Source organism: Petromyzon marinus, chromosome 9 (genome assembly GCF_048934315.1).
Source record: "Petromyzon marinus isolate PM22_M1 ecotype Great Lakes invasive population chromosome 9, UKy_Petmar_22M1.pri1.0, whole genome shotgun sequence".
Lineage (NCBI taxonomy): Eukaryota > Metazoa > Chordata > Hyperoartia > Petromyzontiformes > Petromyzontidae > Petromyzon > Petromyzon marinus.
In genome coordinates, this window is record NC_133675.1 from 14316541 (window position 1) to 14336597 (window position 20057).

Below are 20057 nucleotides of genomic sequence, written 5' to 3' on the forward strand. Positions count from 1 at the left end.
AGTTTTAGAGAATTGAACGGGGGTCACAAGACACCTGGACCACCCTGTAAAATGCATTGTGTACAGTACAACGTCCTTTCCTATAAGCACTACAGCACACGAGGACTTACTTGGGGTGTCTGTAATAGCGCTAATAATAGCGCTTGTAAACATTATATCGTGAATTTTAAAAAAAACAAAGTCATTATAACATCAGTATTATAGCACCGTACCCACGCGTGCCGTTCTACCCCGTAAGCCTCTCTCTATGCAGCGGGGGTGCGAGACGGGGGGTGGAGGATCGCTTCTGGGCTCTCAAATCCGTGGGGGTCACCACCTCGAGAGGAGAGCGCCCAGGAGGAGCCCTCCCCCCGTGGGTCGTCAGCGATGCCCTCGGTTCTCGATCGCCGTGGCGAGGTTGCTCTCTACTTTTGTCGACGGAAGCCTGCGGACTCTCCTGTCTCTCTCTCTCAACCGCTCGGGCATCGTGGGTGGTGGTGGTGGTGGTTATTTTTCTGCTTCTTCTTCTCTTCTCTCACCTGGATAAAATAAATCGATTGTCCCGTTCGAATTCGATCGTGGCCGAGTAATCGCGACATTGGAATCGCAAAGGGCTGACAGCGGCAGACGCTCTCATTGTGACCGAGCGAATGATGGGGTGGGTGTGTGGGGGGCAGGCACGTTTCCGCGGGCAGCACTCGTAAGCGCTTTGTAGATTTTTTTATTTTACTTTATTGTTTAGGGGAAGAAAAAAACATTTTCCTCTCGAGGACAAAGAGCGGCTATAGTGAATCAGCGTTCCTACTGGGAAGCGAGGTCTCTGTTTGATGGGGGAGCACGGTGAAAACTGAATTAACATAATATTTAAAATCTATATTCTACCAGAAGTGGTTTTAAAATGTACTTTTGTTAAAATTAAAGAAAAGCAATCCACTTTCCGCTAGTACTGCCGAGTACTCCATTGTGATAGCTAAAACAATGGCTTAGCCCTACTTAATACAGATGAGGACAATGTTAAAGATAATAATTAAATGATGAATATACCGATGGTGTTTTTTTATGATGACAATAATGATGATTTTTTTTATGATGGAGAAAGATGAAGATGATTATAATAATGGTTATTATTATGACGGTGATGATGGCTTTAAATATGCAGATTATTCACCAAGCCAATCATGTGGCCATCCACCAACCCTTGCATCCAAAGCCGTGCATTACTTATGCACACACCACACTCGGCACACATTTTAAGGCAGAGCCACCCAGAAAAGGCTCACACGGCTCTCTGGATCCCACTCACCACCACTGATGATGATGATATACCCATGGCTGGGAATCAAACTCAGGTTCGACGTGAAGTGCTGCACCCCAATCTTCCACGGTTGGCTACATACGGTGCGAAAGACGTTCAACATACATCCATACACCGCCCCGTGAATTATGAGAATATCCTCTAATTTATTGGTGACTTTGTTTTGCTCATATTTATCTTGAGTACAGCCCTGCAGCCTTCTTCATTAAATCAAGTTATTCAGAGCGACAATGGGATTTTGTTTTTGTTAAAGTGCATGGGAGATATCAGGAACTGGAGTACATTTATCTTCTTTGGTTCTTTCGGTAAAGTCACGTAGAATGAGAATAAAATAGTAAATTGATAAAATAAAATAACACAATAATATTCTCACGACGTTTCGGCCACAACACAAGCGGCCTTCATCAGGTGAAGGGACGAGACTGTCTGGTAGGACAGCGCTGAACGTGGCTTTTTCACTCCAGCGCTGTCCTACCAGACAGTCTCGTCCCTTCACCTGATGAAGGCCGCTTGTGTTGTGGCCGAAACGTCGTGAGAATATTATTGTGTTATTTTGTTTTATCAATTTATTATTTTATTCTCATTCTACGTGACTTTACCGAAAGAACCAAAGAAGATGAATCATTGCAGTCACGAAAGCTTTAAATGGAGTACATTTAGCCAATTTTTTTAGTTATCGGTCGTAATTATTTGTATAAGTTTTATTGTTTTCAGGTCTAACAAGGACGTGCGAGTGGAAACGTATTAGGTACCATTATCCTGAGTAAAGTGCAACACCATTAAATTATCTTTACTGCTGTAACCACGTGCACTTAGCATTGACACGAGTCATTACTACACTTATTGTATGCAAAGAATAAACGCTGCTGCCAGGGATTAGTAGCACCGACTGTGATAGTGGTAATTAAAGCCATAGCCATCACCATACCGCAGCACTCCATCATGATCGGGGAGATATGGGATCGGCTCCAGGACACTAATGCTCGGTTGTTTCTAAATTCAGGACGCACCCCAGACTTAACACCACATTTGCGGCTATAACTAAGCTCTGTTATGTCCGAGGCTGTGTCTATGCTGTATTTGCATGTGATCTGTGATGATAGTTGATACTATTTTTGAGCACTATCCTGTTTGCAGTAAGTTTTGGCATGGGTTTCGTGTAAATAATTTGTTTTTGCTCTGGTTTGACTATCCCCACTCTGCAATGCCATTTAACTGCCACCAGCCACTGCCGACCGTGTTGGCCGTGGTCTTTATGAAACAGTTGTTCAGCTCAGTGGGGCCTTACAGGCTGAAACGAAGTCTTAACTGAAATGTATCATTGTCCTCTCGGCAGAGCTCGTGAAATCGGCTTTGCTTCACCAACGGGGGCATTGCCGCGGTAGGAAGTTCAGTGCCTTGGATTGCACGTTGTTTGATCCACTCGTTTAACAACTGCACTTCATGAATGCACAGGTTCCTGGCTCGTATCCACGCGCCGTCGGGATGGCACTCGGTATTAATGAGATGAAAATGCAGTGTGCAAACTCCCTTGGCTTCTGTTGGCACCGACGGCTGGCAGTTACACTTTCAGGGGTGGCATTGATTTTCTGTGCATGACAAATGTTTACGTGCCAAGGCCGTCCGGTGTTGTCTGATACAAAACATCACGAATATCGAACGTGTGCTGGCAACCCACTGGTAAAACAATGATGCACATCTGAGGCAGCCTTCATGATACATACCAAGCTGAGGTTGCTTCATAAAAAAAAAGGCGTCACGGTGGTAAATCATCACTCAAGGACATTTTTTTGCATGTAAATTTTATATACAAATATATTTCTTGATAATCAGAGGAATACAAAAAAAAGCATTAATACAAGATTGTATACAGTACAAAAGCATCCACTGCACGATCATGTACATTATTGCAAATAGCAGCAAATGTTATAAATTCCATGTTTCAACATGTTAACAATTTATTTGCGGTAATATACGTCACTGTACAAAACGGGTTTGACAATTCTCAGTTGTAATGTCACAAATGCTTAGTACAGAGTAGGTTGTGAGTTTTATATTGCCTTTACACAAGTGGTTAATTGTTTGCAATCATACAAAAATATATAAGAATGTTAATACTATTTGACAGGTTTTTGTTTTCACAAATGGCAATGGGATTGCGAGATGCAGCTTCCAGTGGTTTGTGCGACTGAAATGTGGTTCAGAAATAGCACTCGTTCTGCAAATCTTTCTGCTACCGTACAGAAATGGTGTGACCCAAGTGGAACTCTGCGGTAGGAAAATGCGCCCCTCCTATTGCGTGGGCTCACATTTTCCGCCTGTGCAACTCAGATTAAGGGAACTGCCTGCAGACACTTAAGGAACAATCGATGTGCTCAGATTCATTCTGTTCTTTTAAATCCAAATATCCAGCATTAGAAGAGTTAGTCGCAAATATTTTTTTTTAAATGTGCTTAGACATTTCAATTCACAAGTTGTCATTTGCATATGACACAGCAACCATAATTGGCTTCATTGGTGGCTTTTTCAGCACAATTTTGGAGTCTTTGTCATTTTTACTGTGAACCACAACAACACCTTTGCACTCCTCTGTACTTTCCATGCTCTTTCTTTTTGGTTCCCTGCCTGAAACATGTTCAACCTTCGGTTTGGGGGCGATGCGAGGCTTGGGGCATAATTTGGAATTTGAGTTATTGCTGTTTGCTGTGTTCCACCCTCTTGCCTCCGTTGTTGGAGGTTTTGGTCCGAACTTTTGAGCCACCATTTGTCTTGGCTTGGGGGGAAGCTGTGGTGCTTGCTCTGTGTTTTTAGAATGTAATGGAGGAGATTCCATCGACTGATTTTTTTGTGGGTTCAAGGCTGGCAATGGTGCGGCAAAGCTGTCTATTGGACTTGGAAACGGTTGCTCATTATATGCATGTTCAGGCTTTGCTTGTACCTTCCATGCATCCCCTTTGATTTGAAGAGCTTCATCATAGAGAGAGGCAGTGGGTTTCTCAATTCCTTCTGGTTCGTCATATATGTGCTCTGGTGTCTGCCCCTGCCTTCTAGACGAAGATGCCTCTGTATTTTTTTGTTCAACCTTTTCATACGGATCAGAATACACAGGCTCTGGAGCGGACTCCTTCTGCTTGGCCACAGCCAGCAAACCATTGCTACGGAGCTTGCCGGTCACACACGGGTGATTGTTTTCAGTTTCGGGGTCGTGGTAATGCGATAATGATGATGATGACGATGCCGAAGCTTTGTCGTCCAGTTTAATGGTGAGCATCAGAGAATCGGCCGGGTCAGCATAAACGTCCTGCAGTGATTCCAGTCGAGCAAGGCACGGATCAAGCAGGGGAGGTCTGGGCAGAGGAGAGCGAGGAGGTGTTGAGCCTGCTGATGATGATGACTTTGCTGTTGGCGACATGCCCGGCAACGATGGCGAAATGGGGAAAGGTTTGACAACAATTGACTGAGGCGGAGCCATGCGTCTGTCATAGTTCTGGGAGCTCTTGACGAGACTCAACTTCGCAACTTCCTCATCGACAAATAAGCAAGCAAATGAATGAGGTGTCTGCTTTGGGCTGTCTTCTTTCTGCTTGTTTGAAGGTTGCATCATGCCACCATCTTCAGGTTTCAGGAGGTACTCCGATAACTTCGATTTATTATTTGCAGACCCGGATCGTGAACAGCCACTGAGCTCCTCAAGCGTCAAATTTTCCTCCAGAGGCTTGGTTTTAGAAGTGGATGTCTGCCAATGTCTCATCCCCATCTCTGGCACCTTCGGTGCATCTTCAGGTGGCCGGACTCTGACAGAAGATGACCTGGGTCCAGCCTGTCGCAAACATAGAGCTTCCGGTTCAAAGATAATTGGAGTAAAGGTTTCTGCATTGTCAAAAGCAGGTCTTCCTTTCACTGCATTTTTGGGGAAGTCCGCCTGCTCTTTGGCATTTGATCCATGCTTCGGGTGGTTTGGTGGGATTGCAGGGGCATCCGTGCCTTCCATAGAATGCACCCGATGTCCGTATTGACCGGGCGGAGTCCCAGGGGTACCGTCAAACATCTCCCTTTTGGAGTTACCCTGCGGACCGGGTGCAGCCTCTGCACCTTCTTCTCCCAGGCCCATGCTTGTGTAGAGTTCTGAGGACCAAGGACAGTGAACTGGAACAGATTGCACGTCTCCCTCTGTGTAGTTCTGGCTGTTTCGGTTCAGCTTCGTCTGGTTTATGGACTTTTCAATGATATTAAAGATGTCGTTTCCATTCTTGGTATCAAACATGAATGTCCCCGGGCCAGAGTTGCACCTCCTCCCTGCCTCAAATGTGAATGAAGTCTGCAATAAAAGTGTAAGAAAAAAACAATTATATTGGGCATACCATTTTGTTAATGTACCTACAAAGTTATGTATGTTTAAGAGACTAAAAAGTAAAATAAATGATACACATGACAATGAGCATATGGTGTGATTCACTACAATGACATTTAAGTGCAATTCGAATTGAATTTCACAAAATTAGCAAAACAATTTCAACATTCATAATTTTTTATTCACTTATAATTTTCATTCGAAGGAAGCAATTTCCAATCAGTTGAGTTGTCCCAGAAATAATGAATATCGAGCACCGAATAAAATTGCAAGTAAATTTATGGAAGGGAAAAAAAAGCTAACACGAACCTTGTCGCGGCCAAATCTTCGCAGGAGTTTATAAGGCCACACGTAGATGGCATTTCCACTGGCGGGGTCTTTCAGAGTGAGGTCTTCCTGGTCGCCCTTGAGCTTGTAGGAGCCGACAAGACCGCATCGCTCAGAAGCCTCTGTCTTGTGAATGCTGACCCAGAACTCATTGGCTGAGAAGGACAGATTAAAAACATCAACATGCGTGATTAATGATGTGCATGCATATCTGTTTTACCCGTAGTGTTTGAGGCATGTACGGGATTTTACGATTTGTTCGATGCTTCACCATCTCAGTGGAGAAACTTGCATACCAGCAGTTCTACATAGTACAGTACTGTGGTTGAATATTCAGCATCAATACCTCCTCCTTATAATGAACGGGAAGTCTTTCACTCACATCGAGGACTTGCTAACCATTGAACACCTGCCATGGTACATCGCCTTGTTATTTGGGGTACCGAGCAAGGTCCTTGTCAGGTTGTAGGCTGCAGAATGCATCAGCCAGGGTGCTTACTTGTACCCCATTGTGAGAACACATCTCTCATGTCCTTGGATCGTTGCATTGGCTTCCCGTCTCTATATGAGTGGGATAAAAGAACGCGTAGCTCGTATTTAAAGTCTGATGAGCGCTCGCTCCGCTTTATATTCAGCAGCTAATTCAAAGCTGTGCCCTTTCAAGATTTTTAAGTTCTGCCGATGGTTCCCTTTTACATATGAGCTTCGAACTCTGCTGCGTTCGTGGGGTGATTTGGTATTTTCAATGGTGGCCTCCCTGGGTGCGGAACTTCCTACTGATGGTCCTCTGGGGGTGGAGCTCGCTAATGGTGGTTTCTCAGTTGTGGAACTTGCTACTGGTGGAGATCAGGCTCCACAAAAGTTTCAAGTCCAAACTTAAAACACATCTTTCTAAAGCAGCTTTCCTCTAATCGAATTTGTTCTTCTGACTATTCTTTTGCCACCCGGCTCTTTCCTTATTATCTCTGCCATTTTCACGCACGGTGCCTTGAGGCATTGTGAAAGATGCCTCGTAAGTGCAAATTATTATTATCTTTGATCTAAAGCAGAAATATAAGGGAGGAAATACACCCTCGTGCTTGAAAGCATTCAAGCGAATTCGTGCCCAATGTGGATAAGTTACACTCTAAATAACTATTATTCTAAAACACTTCTGCTTGCTAATCATCACAAAAATACATTATACAGTTGTTTAAAAAAAATATCACCCATTATCAGCCTAAATTTGGGTTTGTTACGTGGAAATATTTCAAAAATGTTACGTGTAAAAAAAATCAATGTACTGTACCCTATGTATAAATGATGTAACATTACAAAGGTCCAAGGGAAATTATCATAAAGTGTATTTTTAGTGTGCGCCCTGGGAATTTGAAAATGGTAACTCTAGCAGTAGCAGCCACTGACTGGGGCATGTCGACGTGAAGAGATAAGGGCACTGGGAGAGACTGTAGCCGAGGAACTTATGCAGATATCTCGAACCCACAATGCAATGTTCCACTGCGATACAATAGGCAACCCTCATGCACACACCACCGGCCTGCTTTTTCTCAGTACTTCTATTTCTCTGAGCACAATGAACCATCATTAATATTTTTTACTTCAGCACGCTTCGTCTACTCAGATATATACGCCAATAATGTTCGATCAAGTACACTGATTTTTGTACGTTCGTGTGTATAGTATGCAAATATCTATGGTACTAAATACGTTTGCGCGTACACAACATACCATGCATGTACTAGGGGTGGAACCATTCACCCCGGCCCTTCGAAGAATGTTCGTGTTTGAGGTTCACTATTCGATTCAAGAGTTCGTTGTGTTTTGTCACATTGTGGTGACTTGTAGATTGATCTGAAGAATCAAGAGAATTGATGAATCGACGCATCATTCCACCCCGATAAAAAAAAACCCCTACAAGTTCATGAAACGTAAGATGTTATATAAAACACCGTGCACTTTCAGTAGTGTTATATGCTTGCTGCACCATGTGGTTTTTTTGCAGCTCTCGTTAATAATAAAAAAAACACATTGGCACCCCGATAGGCGCATGGCTTTCACAAAGGAACTGCGTCAGTTTTTCCACCGGCAGGCATTGCCAAAGTCGATCCGGGCACCGCTGATAAGGGACCCGCACGATACTTCCATTCACAACCCTGTCGCCTGCAGGCACACATCCACCTACGCATTGTTTGGTTCAGGTATACACGACTGAGAGTTCCCTGAGCTTTGAATACGCGCCACAGCAATACCTTTGTATTCTTGGTAGAATGCAAAATTTTTAACTCTTTGACATTTGGGCAGTGAGTGAAGGTGTAGCGTACCATGCAATTGCTGCGAACGTTAAACTCGTTAACTGCACATGCAATATGGTTACATGTTTCTACTAATGCTGGTCCAATGACGGTGGGCAGACATTAAGGTGTATGAAACCTGGCTCGTGTGTGGATCAGAGATAATTCTTGTGTCTGGTCAAACAAAGAAGCAATGATGAAATCGTCGGTTTCTATTTACAAACATCAACAAACGTTTGGCCAACGTTTGGTCGACGTTGGATCAATGTTGCGCGTTTATTGGGTTTAGCCATTCAAGTAAGGTCACGTGGGTGTCCTTGCTTTCGAATAGATGTCTTTATAGAGTGGGGACAGCACACTTGCCGTCCAGTATCAATCCCTTCACGAGTTATTGTCGAATCTCTGCTAAGTTGCATGATGGATGCTAAATATGTGGTAGATTTTGGGGAATATGGAAACATAAAGACAGCAGCAGTGCGACATCTTGTGCCAATGAATAGAGTTATGTATGTTTAAGAGGCACATAGTTGAACAAGCTATTATTTCAACAGAGTAAAACTTACGTGTGCGTATTTATTACAATAGGTTCATATCTTGTTGTGTATGCATCTGTGTATAAAGGTATGCAATATTTATGAATACGCAAACATGGCATGTGAATTAGCACGTACAGTCCCATACATAATGTATGCATTATATAACGCATGCCGCGTGTAAAATTGAGTAATTTGCACAATGTGTCGCGTGTCATATATATTCCAAAAACTAATATTTTTCTTCCTTGTTTTTAATCTCCAGAACGACTGCCTAAATGTTACGAGGTGAAAGGTAAAAAAAAAACAGTTTTCCATTACGGTATAGCATTAGTCTTGCACTACTATTTCTTCAGACAGTTAATCCATTGCAGAGCCATTCTATTACAAAAAATACACGCGGTGCAGCATGCACACACACAAGGCCTTTCACCACATTTTTGTCGCTTATATTCTATCACCCAACCTCACCCCCCCCCCCCTCCACAATGTAAGATTTCACATGACAGATTAAATGTGCACGCATCAAGTAGCCGTGAAATGCGCCTGCGTGCAACGAACTTGCTGAGACGTATTTGCTACCGTCTACGTCGATGGGGCAAAACGAGAGAAAGTCAATGTTCTCCGCCCCTGCTGCGCACGCACGCACGCGGGCACGGTTTGACGACCTCACAGTCAAAGCCACCACCGTGCCACGGTGCCTCGGGTTTTTTGACGTTTCAACCGCACGAGGAGGACATGCGCACTTCCTGTTGATGATGTCTGCCTGCAAACTGCACGCGCGTCTCGCCAGCGCCGCGCTTGTGTGCACGCGCCGCACGCTCGCAGGCTGCAGGCTTTGTTTTGTGAGCACTGCAGTTGGCACATGCCCCCACCCACACCAACCCCCGCTCTCCCCCACGCAAGTCGTGCTACTGACAGGATGATGTTTACGGGTCATCGCGTCTGCTTGTGAGTTTATCTCGTGGTTCATTTAATGCCCGGTGGAAATGTCAACACAACTTGATGATATAGTTATGCAAGCTTTACGATATACTGCATCGGAAGCCATCCTGAGAATGTGACTTCGGTATACAGGACTACTCGTTATGTCCTGTCATGATATATCATCTGTCCATTTGATAAACACTCACGCAGTTTCGATTTAAAGCTTTCGTTACTGCAGGGATTCATATTGTTTTATTTTTATTATTTTATTATTTCCCTTCTACGTGACTTTACCGAAAGAACCAAGAATACTCACGCAGTTGCTAAAATGTGGAAAACATCACACTGTATAGTACTGCAGTTAGTCGATCTATTAGTCTGAGTATCAGTATTAAATATTGTAGGTTTGCTGGGTGTTAACATTAAACTTATATATATAATTGATGCTGCAATATTGAAAACAGGGTTTGTTCATGCAACTAGTTAACAAAAAAACATTGGACTGTAGTAAAGTTGTTTAAATAATTAATGATCGCAAAGTCATCAAACACATCTCGGCAGGAGGCCAGCGTTCGGACGCCAAGCTTAATGTTCTCCAATCTCACTGAGCAGTCTTCCTCCAGTGCACAATATGTAAATAATTTCCTGAATCCAGTTTCATGTTGTTGCATCTTTTCTTGTTCACATCTAAAACCATCCACTGTGATGCTCACATTCCCCCAAATCATTCTGACAGAGTCTATCTATCCACTCATGTCATTGCCCACTGTTACCTCTGTTTTACCTCGACGTGTCCGTGCTAGTTTTGTCATCTGTGTGAATCCATTCAAGATGTCCACGCTATCTCAGCAGAGCCCCTTCAACAAAATGCTTCCGTACCCGTACGTGAAAATGAGCAAGATTGGGGCATTGTTATCCGATAATTGCATGAAGGACTACTAAAATGAAATCAGTATCCTACAGGATGTGTGGTTTATTGTCAAGGTAGGGGGCATTCTGCCCTCTGGACCAGAATTCAATCAATGCCCCTTATCTGCACTGAGAAGCACTGCGTTTCAGGGGGTTCCATATTTCAGATGAGACATCAAACGGGAGTTTCTGCCTGCTCGCTGGACGTTATTATTAAAGATCTCTTGACACGTTTCATAAAGAACGGCCGTGTTACCCCTGCAATCTGGGTTAAAATCTCAATGTGGGTCAATAAAATATTTTCCTGCCTTCATTTTCTCTATCTGGCAGAATGCCAGAAATGAAATGCTGCCCTGTAAACTGTGGCTCTAAACCTTGTGTCCATGCTCTACATTCCAAATGACATATTAACCACATCTTAAAACATGACCATGCTACAATATATTAAGTGGTATATTTAGCCCTAGTTACCGGCAGTAGCTGCACGTCTTGCTACAAATAAAATTTATATACTCATATATTTGGAAAGTTTTAAAGCCTGACCTTAAAGATTATAGGTTAGGAGTCAGATTTAACGCCATTTAGCAAAAAAAAATTCATAGTCCGAATCCCAAACAGGATATTGCAATATCTAGAGAAGCTGCCACACATGACATTGGTGTACCACAAGCAGAGCGTGCAGCTTGTCATGGTAGACATTTTCAGAATGTTGTCTATCGGTCGTTTCCACGTGAGTATTCGTCAGTTTATGAAGACATTCATACTATTTATTGTGAAATTAATTACGGTATACTATTCTGTTGCTGTAGTCTTTTAAGTCAAAAGTCACACCAGCTCCCCTGCTCAAACAGTGCAAGTGGTGATCATTTCAGTGGATGGCCCTGACCAGTGGTGGAAATTCCACATTACTACAATGAGGACGAGTCACAGATAGGACAGCCTCTCTTGGTACTCTTCAAATCACCAGTCGGAGGCTAAGTTTCAGTCGAAGTCCTGAGGAGCAGGATCTATTGGAACTAGCAGCCTTTCGACTGTGACACGAATCCAGTGGGTGGTTTTTGTTGTTGTTGCTGCTTCCCTTTGAGTCGGCCGCCCAGACTGAAGAGGCAGAAGAGTAAAACGGCGCCCTTGCAAAGCACGAGTTTCTCACCGGATTCTCGGCAGCCGTACAAGCTGTTCTCTTCCATTTGGGCCGTGCTCATTTCCATTCTGACTGCATCGCTTGACATTTTCTGCAAAAGGTTAAAACAAAAAGCTCGTTGTTAGGGTGTGTGTAATTAAAAAAAACTCCTCACAAAAACAACAACCCCATCATCCTTTTCTCACTGCTGCCTGTCTACTCTTTTATATTCATCACACACTGGGGGGGGGGGGGGGGAAATGGCGTATAAAAAATAGGGAAATAAAGCCTTTAAACGTGGCCTTATTCTGATTTAAAGCTTTCGTGGCTGCAGGGATTCATATTCTTGGTTCTTTCGGTAAAGTCACGTAGAAGGGAAACAATAAAATAATAAAAATATAAAACAATAACATTCTCACGACGTTTCGACTGCAACACAAGCAATCATCATCAGGTGTGAAAACCACAACAAGAAAATTTTTAAAATGTTCTTCTTGTGGTTTTCACACCTGATGATGATTGCTTGTGTTGCAGTCGAAACGTCGTGAGAATTTTATTGTTTTATATTTCAAATTTTCTTGTTGTGGTTTTCACACCTGATGATGATTGCTTGTGTTGCAGTCGAAACGTCGTGAGAATTTTATTGTTTTATATTTTTATTATTTTATTGTTTACCTTCTATATGACTTTACCGAAAGAACCAAGAATGTGACCTTTTTCGTTGTTTTTTCTCCTCACACCACAAATGTAAGGTTAATGGAAAATGTTGAAACAACAAAAACCTCAGAACACCTCAGAACACATTCATTCAGTTATTGAGCACTGAGTTGCAAAAAAAGCAAGCGTGGAAAATTTCGTTTTTGTGCCACCTCCCTCCCCCCTCCCCCCACAAAACTCGTTCTTAATTCAGGATTAGCAACATTTGGTTTAAATTTTCTTATGTTGATATATCCACTGGCTGTTGCACATATTCCGCTTGTGTGACTTTGTATTTTTATTTTCTCCCAAGCCACATCGTTGAACAAGCTATGGAATAATTTTCGCGGTGTCCCATTGCATAACCATAATTTGCACCTGAACAAAAACTATTTCACCATTCTCCCCCCCCCCCACCCACCCCCCCCCCCCCCCCATTAATTTCCAACCCTCACGTTTCATTATCCTCAAGCAATGTGAAGCAGCGTGTATCAATACGTTTTTGACCGACATCGACCCACGCAAGTCAATCTCAATTTAGCATCGAAGCACCGCGCATCGACGTTTTACATCGATGCGCGGCGCCACTAACGCGGTAATAGAACTGCCACAGAGGGGAGCATCAGTGGCGGCGGGGATGCGGTGGGCGGTGACCCCCCCCCCCCGCTACACCACTCCCCCCCCCCCCACCGTCCGTACCGGGAACGCGAGCTCGCAGAGCGTGCGGACCCAGGCGGCCGCGTCGGCGAGCTCGGCCGCGAAGACGAAGTGCCGCTCGGCCGTCTCGAGCAGGAATGCGACGCACAGCCTGGGCGCCACCTCCAGCGGCGCCGCCCGCACGCTCACGCAGTCCGCGAGGCGCACCACGCGCTTGTCGGCACGACGCGCCGCCCTGTCGGTGCCCTTGTCCGACGTGCTGCCACTCTCCTTGCTCTCGTAGTACTCGAGGCGCGCCACTCCCGAGCCGCTGTTGGCGTACAGCATGGCGCGGTTCTTCTTCCAGCTCTTCTGCTCCGGGGGGAGAAATGAAGCAACGGAGCACGGGCGGGGGGGAAGGAATTAGACACCGATACCTTTGTGCACCCTTTCACGTAATGCTGCGTAGGTCCGGTGTGCTTGCGTTCAAGAGCTGTTGCAAGGGTTCTTAATTACTGTATATATCAGAATGTGTGTTTATACTGGAGGAATCCGATGAGCTTTGAAGATAATTTTCACAGATGTCCAGTAGGGGTGGGTAAGAACGTTACAACAATCCAAAAAAAACCACGATAGGAGTGAAAGGTATAGGAAAGGTAAACATATCGCTTGGAAAATATACGAATAAAACTAAACAATTGTTTTGTTATCTTACCAGGTAAAGCCCACTTAGCTCTCTCAGAAGCGACCTGGGAACAAATGAATGGCTCAACGAAGTGGCTTATCACGTGGACATTTATAGCAGCAGGATTATCGAAATCTAAATATTTAATAGGCAAGGTGAGGTTATGCATTACTGCCTAACCACCATTATACCCATGCCAGCTTTCTTGGAGGCGTCTGTGCTGTTTGCCGGAACTGCAATAAGTCCCAGGGCCTACTCATTACCCCTGTTGACGCTTCATTTGGGGATGATTATCCAGCAGCCAGAACACGATTTTGTTTTCTATGAAGCCAGAGAATTCGATGGAAAGCTTTCGTGACTGCAGAGATTCATATTCTTGGTTCTTTCGGTAAAGTCACGTAGAAGGGAAACAATAAAATAATAAAACAATAAAATTGTATTTGTATTATTTTACAATAAAATTTTATTGTTTTATTAAGAACCAAGAATATGAAGCCAGAGATGTTTAGAAAAGTTTGGTGACAGCTGACGCAATTGCATTTGAGAGTGCTCACAATATGCCACAGGCTCTGGGGTTGTTTTAATGAAGGTCTGGCTTTGTTTGTGTACGTTGAACTTCTTTCGCACCATACATAGCCAACCATGCTAATCAGAGGTGCGCCGGAAGGACGTCACACTGTACAAATTGCTCTCAAAATTTCGCCTCAACTTTGACTTTCGATTAGTTATGCTCACTTAATGAAAGGAATAAACAATGGAAATGGTTGCCACACTTTCTCGTACGAAAATGTATTGCATGGATGTTGGTAGCCTCGTGTAATTCCAAGTGATTCATAGCCACCAGGTGGCACCAGTCTTGCTCAACCTTCAAAGCTTACACTATTGGGGTTGACCTAAATGCTTTACACGGATCTCATGACAGTTCATTATCCTCAATAACAACTCTAAATCCCGTTTTCTTTTTATATTACCTTAAACGCTAAGTGTGAAAACTTAGCCATTATTCTGTGGCAAAATGCAACAATGATTTCCATTTTGGCCTGATCCATGTTGGGAACATCTATCTTCAAAGTGAATTTAAAGGCGATGAATTGTGTAGCCACAGGTATGTTCTGCTGAAACACAAGCAAGTGCATTTACTTGAGTAGATAGCTCAATGAATATTATTGGATGTGACGACTGGGTCAGACATGGAGAGATGCAAGCTCTGGATTATGCTGATAGGCAGAAGAGGGTTACATGAATTTGCCGAACAAACAGAGGTAAAGAACGGTTTAACTGTTGAAATAAAATTTTATAAAAAACTCAAAACACATGTGTCACTAAGGGTGTCCTAAGAGGATACATATACAGGGTGCTTCAAAACAATGTTAACACTTTCGAGAATTTGCAACAAGTCCACAAGAAATGCGCTGCTGCCTCCGGGCTCTGGAAATCACCTGGAGAAGATTCCAGGCCACGTGTTGACAACGATGGCGAACAAGTGGAGACTTTGACTTTTTGAAGCTATTAAGATGACATTTGTTATCGCGTCACGGTGTATTGTCCGTTCTTTTTCATTAAAAACGATAGCCCCATGTAAGTGTTAACATTTCTTTGAAGCACCCTGTATATAATAGGCGACATTTTGGGTAATGGACATTCTTCATAGCACATAGAGAGGCCAGAGGAGACCAGTTGATTCTCTACTTATGTGCTATAGAGTAGAGAGGCATTCCCGAAACATCGTCTTAATATACACTCGTCCTTTTAAAGCAGTGTTATTGACGAAGGTGTGCAGTAGTTGTTTTTGCAATTTGTACTTGTGCACCACTGCCAACGTGGCATCAACATAGAACTGCTGAACGGCAGCTCAAGGTGGGAATTTGCCCTCGTGGTGGCTGCCATCTGACTATTTTGCTGCTCTAAAATGCCCACATCGTGATCATAAGTCACTTCGTTGAGCTATCATTTGTGGCCAGCTCGCTTCTGAAAAAAATAAGCTCATAGCTCGCTGGGGCATTGTTATCTGGTAAGATAAAAAAAAAGTTTGGTTTTATTTGTATATGTTTTAAAGAGATTTGTTTATCTTCATATACTTTGCACTCCGATCGTGTTTTAGCACTGTTGTACAGCATGAAAGAGCAGACCTAAAACATATACATCTTAAATTACTTTTACTACGTGCTGTATTTCAAAAACATGCTTTACATAGTTAATGGCACTGGAGGACACTTTACACCCAATCTGAAACATTAATATTCTGTACTTTCATATTGGTCTCCTTCATACGTAGTCCCTCCCAAATTAATGGATTATTTAACGCCATAACATTATTTTTTTACGAGTGGGGAATCTCTTGCTGCAGATTGTTTTAATCTTTAGAGCTTGTTTATTTTGTAACTTGCAACCACTGAATCTGGCTTGAAACTATTTTTCAAAATTATAAATGGACTTGGTGATGACGATAATCAATTATTAAACAGCCCGCTATTCCTGCGGTACCGCCACCAATTTTATTGATATTTTTTGCAACTCTGAGCAGTAAAGATAACAAGTACAACATATAAACCGTGACAATGCAGCAAGCGTGGAATTCGTTACTTTGATTATCACTCGTATAAAAAATAAACAGGAATTGTGAGAAGTTTGCGCACGGATGCATTTTCAGCGTGCGCCCAGAAGGGAATCTACGGTTCAGGATACCCAAAGGTAAAATTTTGATTTAAAGCTTTCGTGACTGCAGTAATTCATATTCTTAGCTCTTTCGGTAAAGTCACGTTGAAGGGATGACGACCGTTTGTGTTATGGTCGAAACGTCGAGAGAATTTTTATTGTTTTATACATATTTTATTATTTTATTGTTTCCCTTCAACGTGACTTTACCGAAAGAGCTAAGAATATACCCAAAGGTGGTTTGCGAATCAGATTCTATACGTTCACCAACATTTGCACAAACCTGTTAAGGAGGAGTGTACCGAGACCAAACGAATACATTACATTACAACCCATGTATCAGTCCAATGTATCTCTTGACTGCATATGTACGTAAAAACCAGCGAGGAAAGTTAGCGTTCAAGCAAAGAAAACTGTGGTCGTTTTAACAAGAGATATGACCAGACTAGTACCCCAGGGTAAACATGGGATCGAACATGTGTTGCCTTGTAGCTGACGCCTTGTGAATCATTATTACTAACGATACTTGTTTTTTTGAAATACTTTTAACTTTGGAACACTACTAGCAGCCAGTTATTGATCTTTAGCCAGCGTTTATCAGACTACATCCATCAACCCGTGACGTTTTTCAGTCGTTTTATGCGCTAACTGCGATACATTTCGAGATTTCCAACTGTCGAGGGTTTACATTATTTTTCGAATTCGAAAGGTTCCAAGCTTATTTTTACTTGGCTACAGTACAGGAATATTCAATAGCCGTCGTGAACTTAAAATAAACACGTTATCCATATAGCTGGCTGTTGCAACACACGTTCATGACACGTCCCAGTTGTAACAAGGAAATGATTATTTAGCAGCGCAATTCGCGATAACAAGAAGAACCTTACCGAAATGAGAACGTTACTGGTTGGTAATGGCGGAAAAAATAAGCCGTAACAATTTTTTTTTTAAAGATACGTATATATGTGTGCGCGTGTGTGCGACTTACAATTCCAAACTTTTGCTGTTGCACGAAAAGTTGTCCTTCGCGTATGGGTTCACACATATTGGCAGCTGTGCGCGCAGCACCACCACCACCACGAGCAGCAGCAGCAGCCAGGCTGTGGACGCGATTCTGCTGTGCCCTTTGAGTCCGTCCAGTGAGGCCCTCTCTCGCTCTGCGGTGGGGGAAGGAGCCACCCCGCCTGTATTATTGAGTGCCCGCTTCCTCCACACCATCACCCAACGGGGCTACCTCTCGGCAAAACTTGCGTTTGTTGTGCGTCAATGCCTGCGCGGCTGGAGCAAAACAATGTACAACCGAACCGAATAACAATGACGTGCTAGCAACAACGCCACGAAACACCAACACCAACAACAACATTCAATGTATATGATTGTGAAATATAATACGTAAACAAAATAAGTGTGGGCTTGTTGCAGGCGTATTGTTATTGTGGTATTAATTCAGGCAGGACGAGTGCAGTGCATTTGATAATTAAGCTCTTAAACCTGCAACGACTATTTATTTCTGAAGCGAATTCAAACGAATACAACAAATTAGACGACTTAGAACATCACAATCAGAATTTGTATTCCTACTAGAGGAATCCGATGAGCTCGAAATCAAATTTTCACAGATTTCCAGTTGGGTGGATAAGAACGTTACAACAATAAAAAACGATAGAAGTGCACATTAAAGGAAAGGTAAACAAATCACTTAAAAATGTATACAAATAAACTTAACGATTTCTATTTTGATTTAAAGCTTTCGTGACTGCAGGGATTCATATTCTTGGTTCTGTGGTTTTCACACCTAATGATGATTGCTTGTATTGCAGTCGAAACGTCGTGAAAATGTTATTGTTTCCTATTTTTTTATTATTTTATTGTTTCCCTTCTACGTGACTTTACCGAAAGAACCAAGAATATGATTTCTATTTTACCAGGTAAAGCCCACTGAGCTATTCGTTTCTTTTTTTTAAGGCGCAAGATAACCTCATCAATTTTTACAAAATAAAAACCACCGTGATGCTATTTTATATACTAAATATATTTAATCTAGATTTGACGTTTTTTTAAGTTAAATTATAACAAAAAAAAATACATCTAATTTTTAAAGTGTGCCTCTCTTGTGTCATGACGACTCGTTTGTGTAGAAGGCGCAGTACGTCTGAGATGTCAGTTTGTGGGCTCAGGTGCACAGTCACTGAGCACCTGCCGTTGCAGCGCCAACGTTTCTGTTAGTGGAAAATTTGTTTGGCATTAATGATGCCCATTTTTTTGCGTTTAAAAAAACCCACACATAATAGCATCCTAAGCCAAAATAAATGTGTCAATTACAATTTTCCAACCGAGCCATCATTATTTTTATAACTTGCCCCATCATCCAGATATTAAACTTTCCCACACCCTATGATGCATTGAACTTGCACGTTACATTTGTGTAACCGTGCCCTAACAGTTAACACTTGTTTTCGATTCCACGGCCAATGGAATAACCCATTTATACTCATTATAAATTCTGCAACATACATCAAATCGGGTCTTTTCTTGAAGGCCAATTATAGACCGATACAAGCTGGATGCTAATGAAATGTTTGGGCATTGCAATTTTACATGTACTGTCGTGTAATTTAACACGACTATATTCTTTGTGATACGTAAATCATTGACAGCGATCGTGTAACAGCACGACTGCACTGTAATATAAACATTCGTGATTTGCATTTATAGAGGGACTTTCCAGCATCGTGCTGTATGGAAAGTCAGACAGCTGCTGCATGGAATATTTTATTAAATGTGTGCACATAGCTCATTCTCATTTGTCGTCTCTCCATGTATGAATTAATGTCTGTTTCTGCTGGTCCACTCTCCAACTTTGCACTGCGCCAGTACTGGAAAATAAAAAAAAACAGCTGCGGGAGGGTGTGGTTGAGCAGACAGAACGATTTATCAAAAAGGCAAAAATGATACCGAGTAAAAAGAAAGCCCACGTCTGAACCGTTGTGTACATCTCTCTCCGTAAATCTTCACCCACTCATTTGATTAAACGTCGGTGATAATGCGCCTGTGGCACCACATTGCTCCCCTGTGTTTTGTCATGTGATTTAAAACGAGCATGCCATTCATCAATAGGCCGGAGACAATATTCAAATGATTACAAAATGGACAACGCATGCAAAACACAAATGCAAGTTCAATGTATCATAGATGCTGATTGCTTGTGTTGCAGTCGAAACGTCGTGATAATTGTATTGTTTTATATATGTTTTTATTGTATTGTTTCCCTTCTACGTGCCTTTACCGAAAGAACCAAGAATATACACCCATAACAGTTTGTAGGATGCTTGACAAATAAATGCAAGAACAAATGTGCTTCCAGTTAGGCAAGATCGCACGGATATCTGATACAAACTAAAAAGGTTCACATTTGAACGGTCGCACTTAGGCATGGATTCATTGCTAAGGTCCATTGAAGTGAAGTTGGCCACGTACTATAATCATGGACCCAGTATTAAACCTTCGGTTGTTTCTGGCTCAAGAGTTGAGTTGCGTGACGCTTAACAGACGCTGCCGTGCGCACACGTGGTGGAGCTAAATAGGGAGACAGGAAGTTTGGGATGTTGTGGTCTTGTTGGTTGTGCCACGTGA

General features: G+C 42.6%; 1 protein-coding gene across 1 annotated transcript; it reads right to left on the minus strand.

Annotated features, from left to right (window-relative positions):
- Positions 1-3091: 3091 nt before the first annotated feature.
- Positions 3092-17582, minus strand: LOC116940472 (uncharacterized). The gene is made up of 5 exons (XM_032950356.2): positions 17413-17582; positions 13148-13456; positions 11783-11864; positions 5955-6127; positions 3092-5612 (listed from the first exon to the last, which is right to left on the minus strand). Exons 1-5 carry the CDS (start codon positions 17467-17469, stop codon positions 3762-3764), a joined length of 2472 nt encoding a protein of 823 aa, XP_032806247.2. The 5' UTR covers positions 17470-17582; the 3' UTR covers positions 3092-3761.
- Positions 17583-20057: the final 2475 nt, after the last annotated feature.

Coding starts and splice junctions, on each gene's coding strand:
- LOC116940472 (XM_032950356.2), bottom strand. CDS start 17,469: ATGTGTGAACCCATACGCGAAGGACAACTTTTCGTGCAACAGCAAAAG. Junction 11,865..13,147: donor TCTGCGAGCTCGCGTTCCCG/GTACGGACGGTG, acceptor AACCTTTTGCAG/AAAATGTCAAGCGATGCAGT. Junction 6,128..11,782: donor GTACGGCTGCCGAGAATCCG/GTGAGAAACTCG, acceptor TGTCCTTCTCAG/CCAATGAGTTCTGGGTCAGC.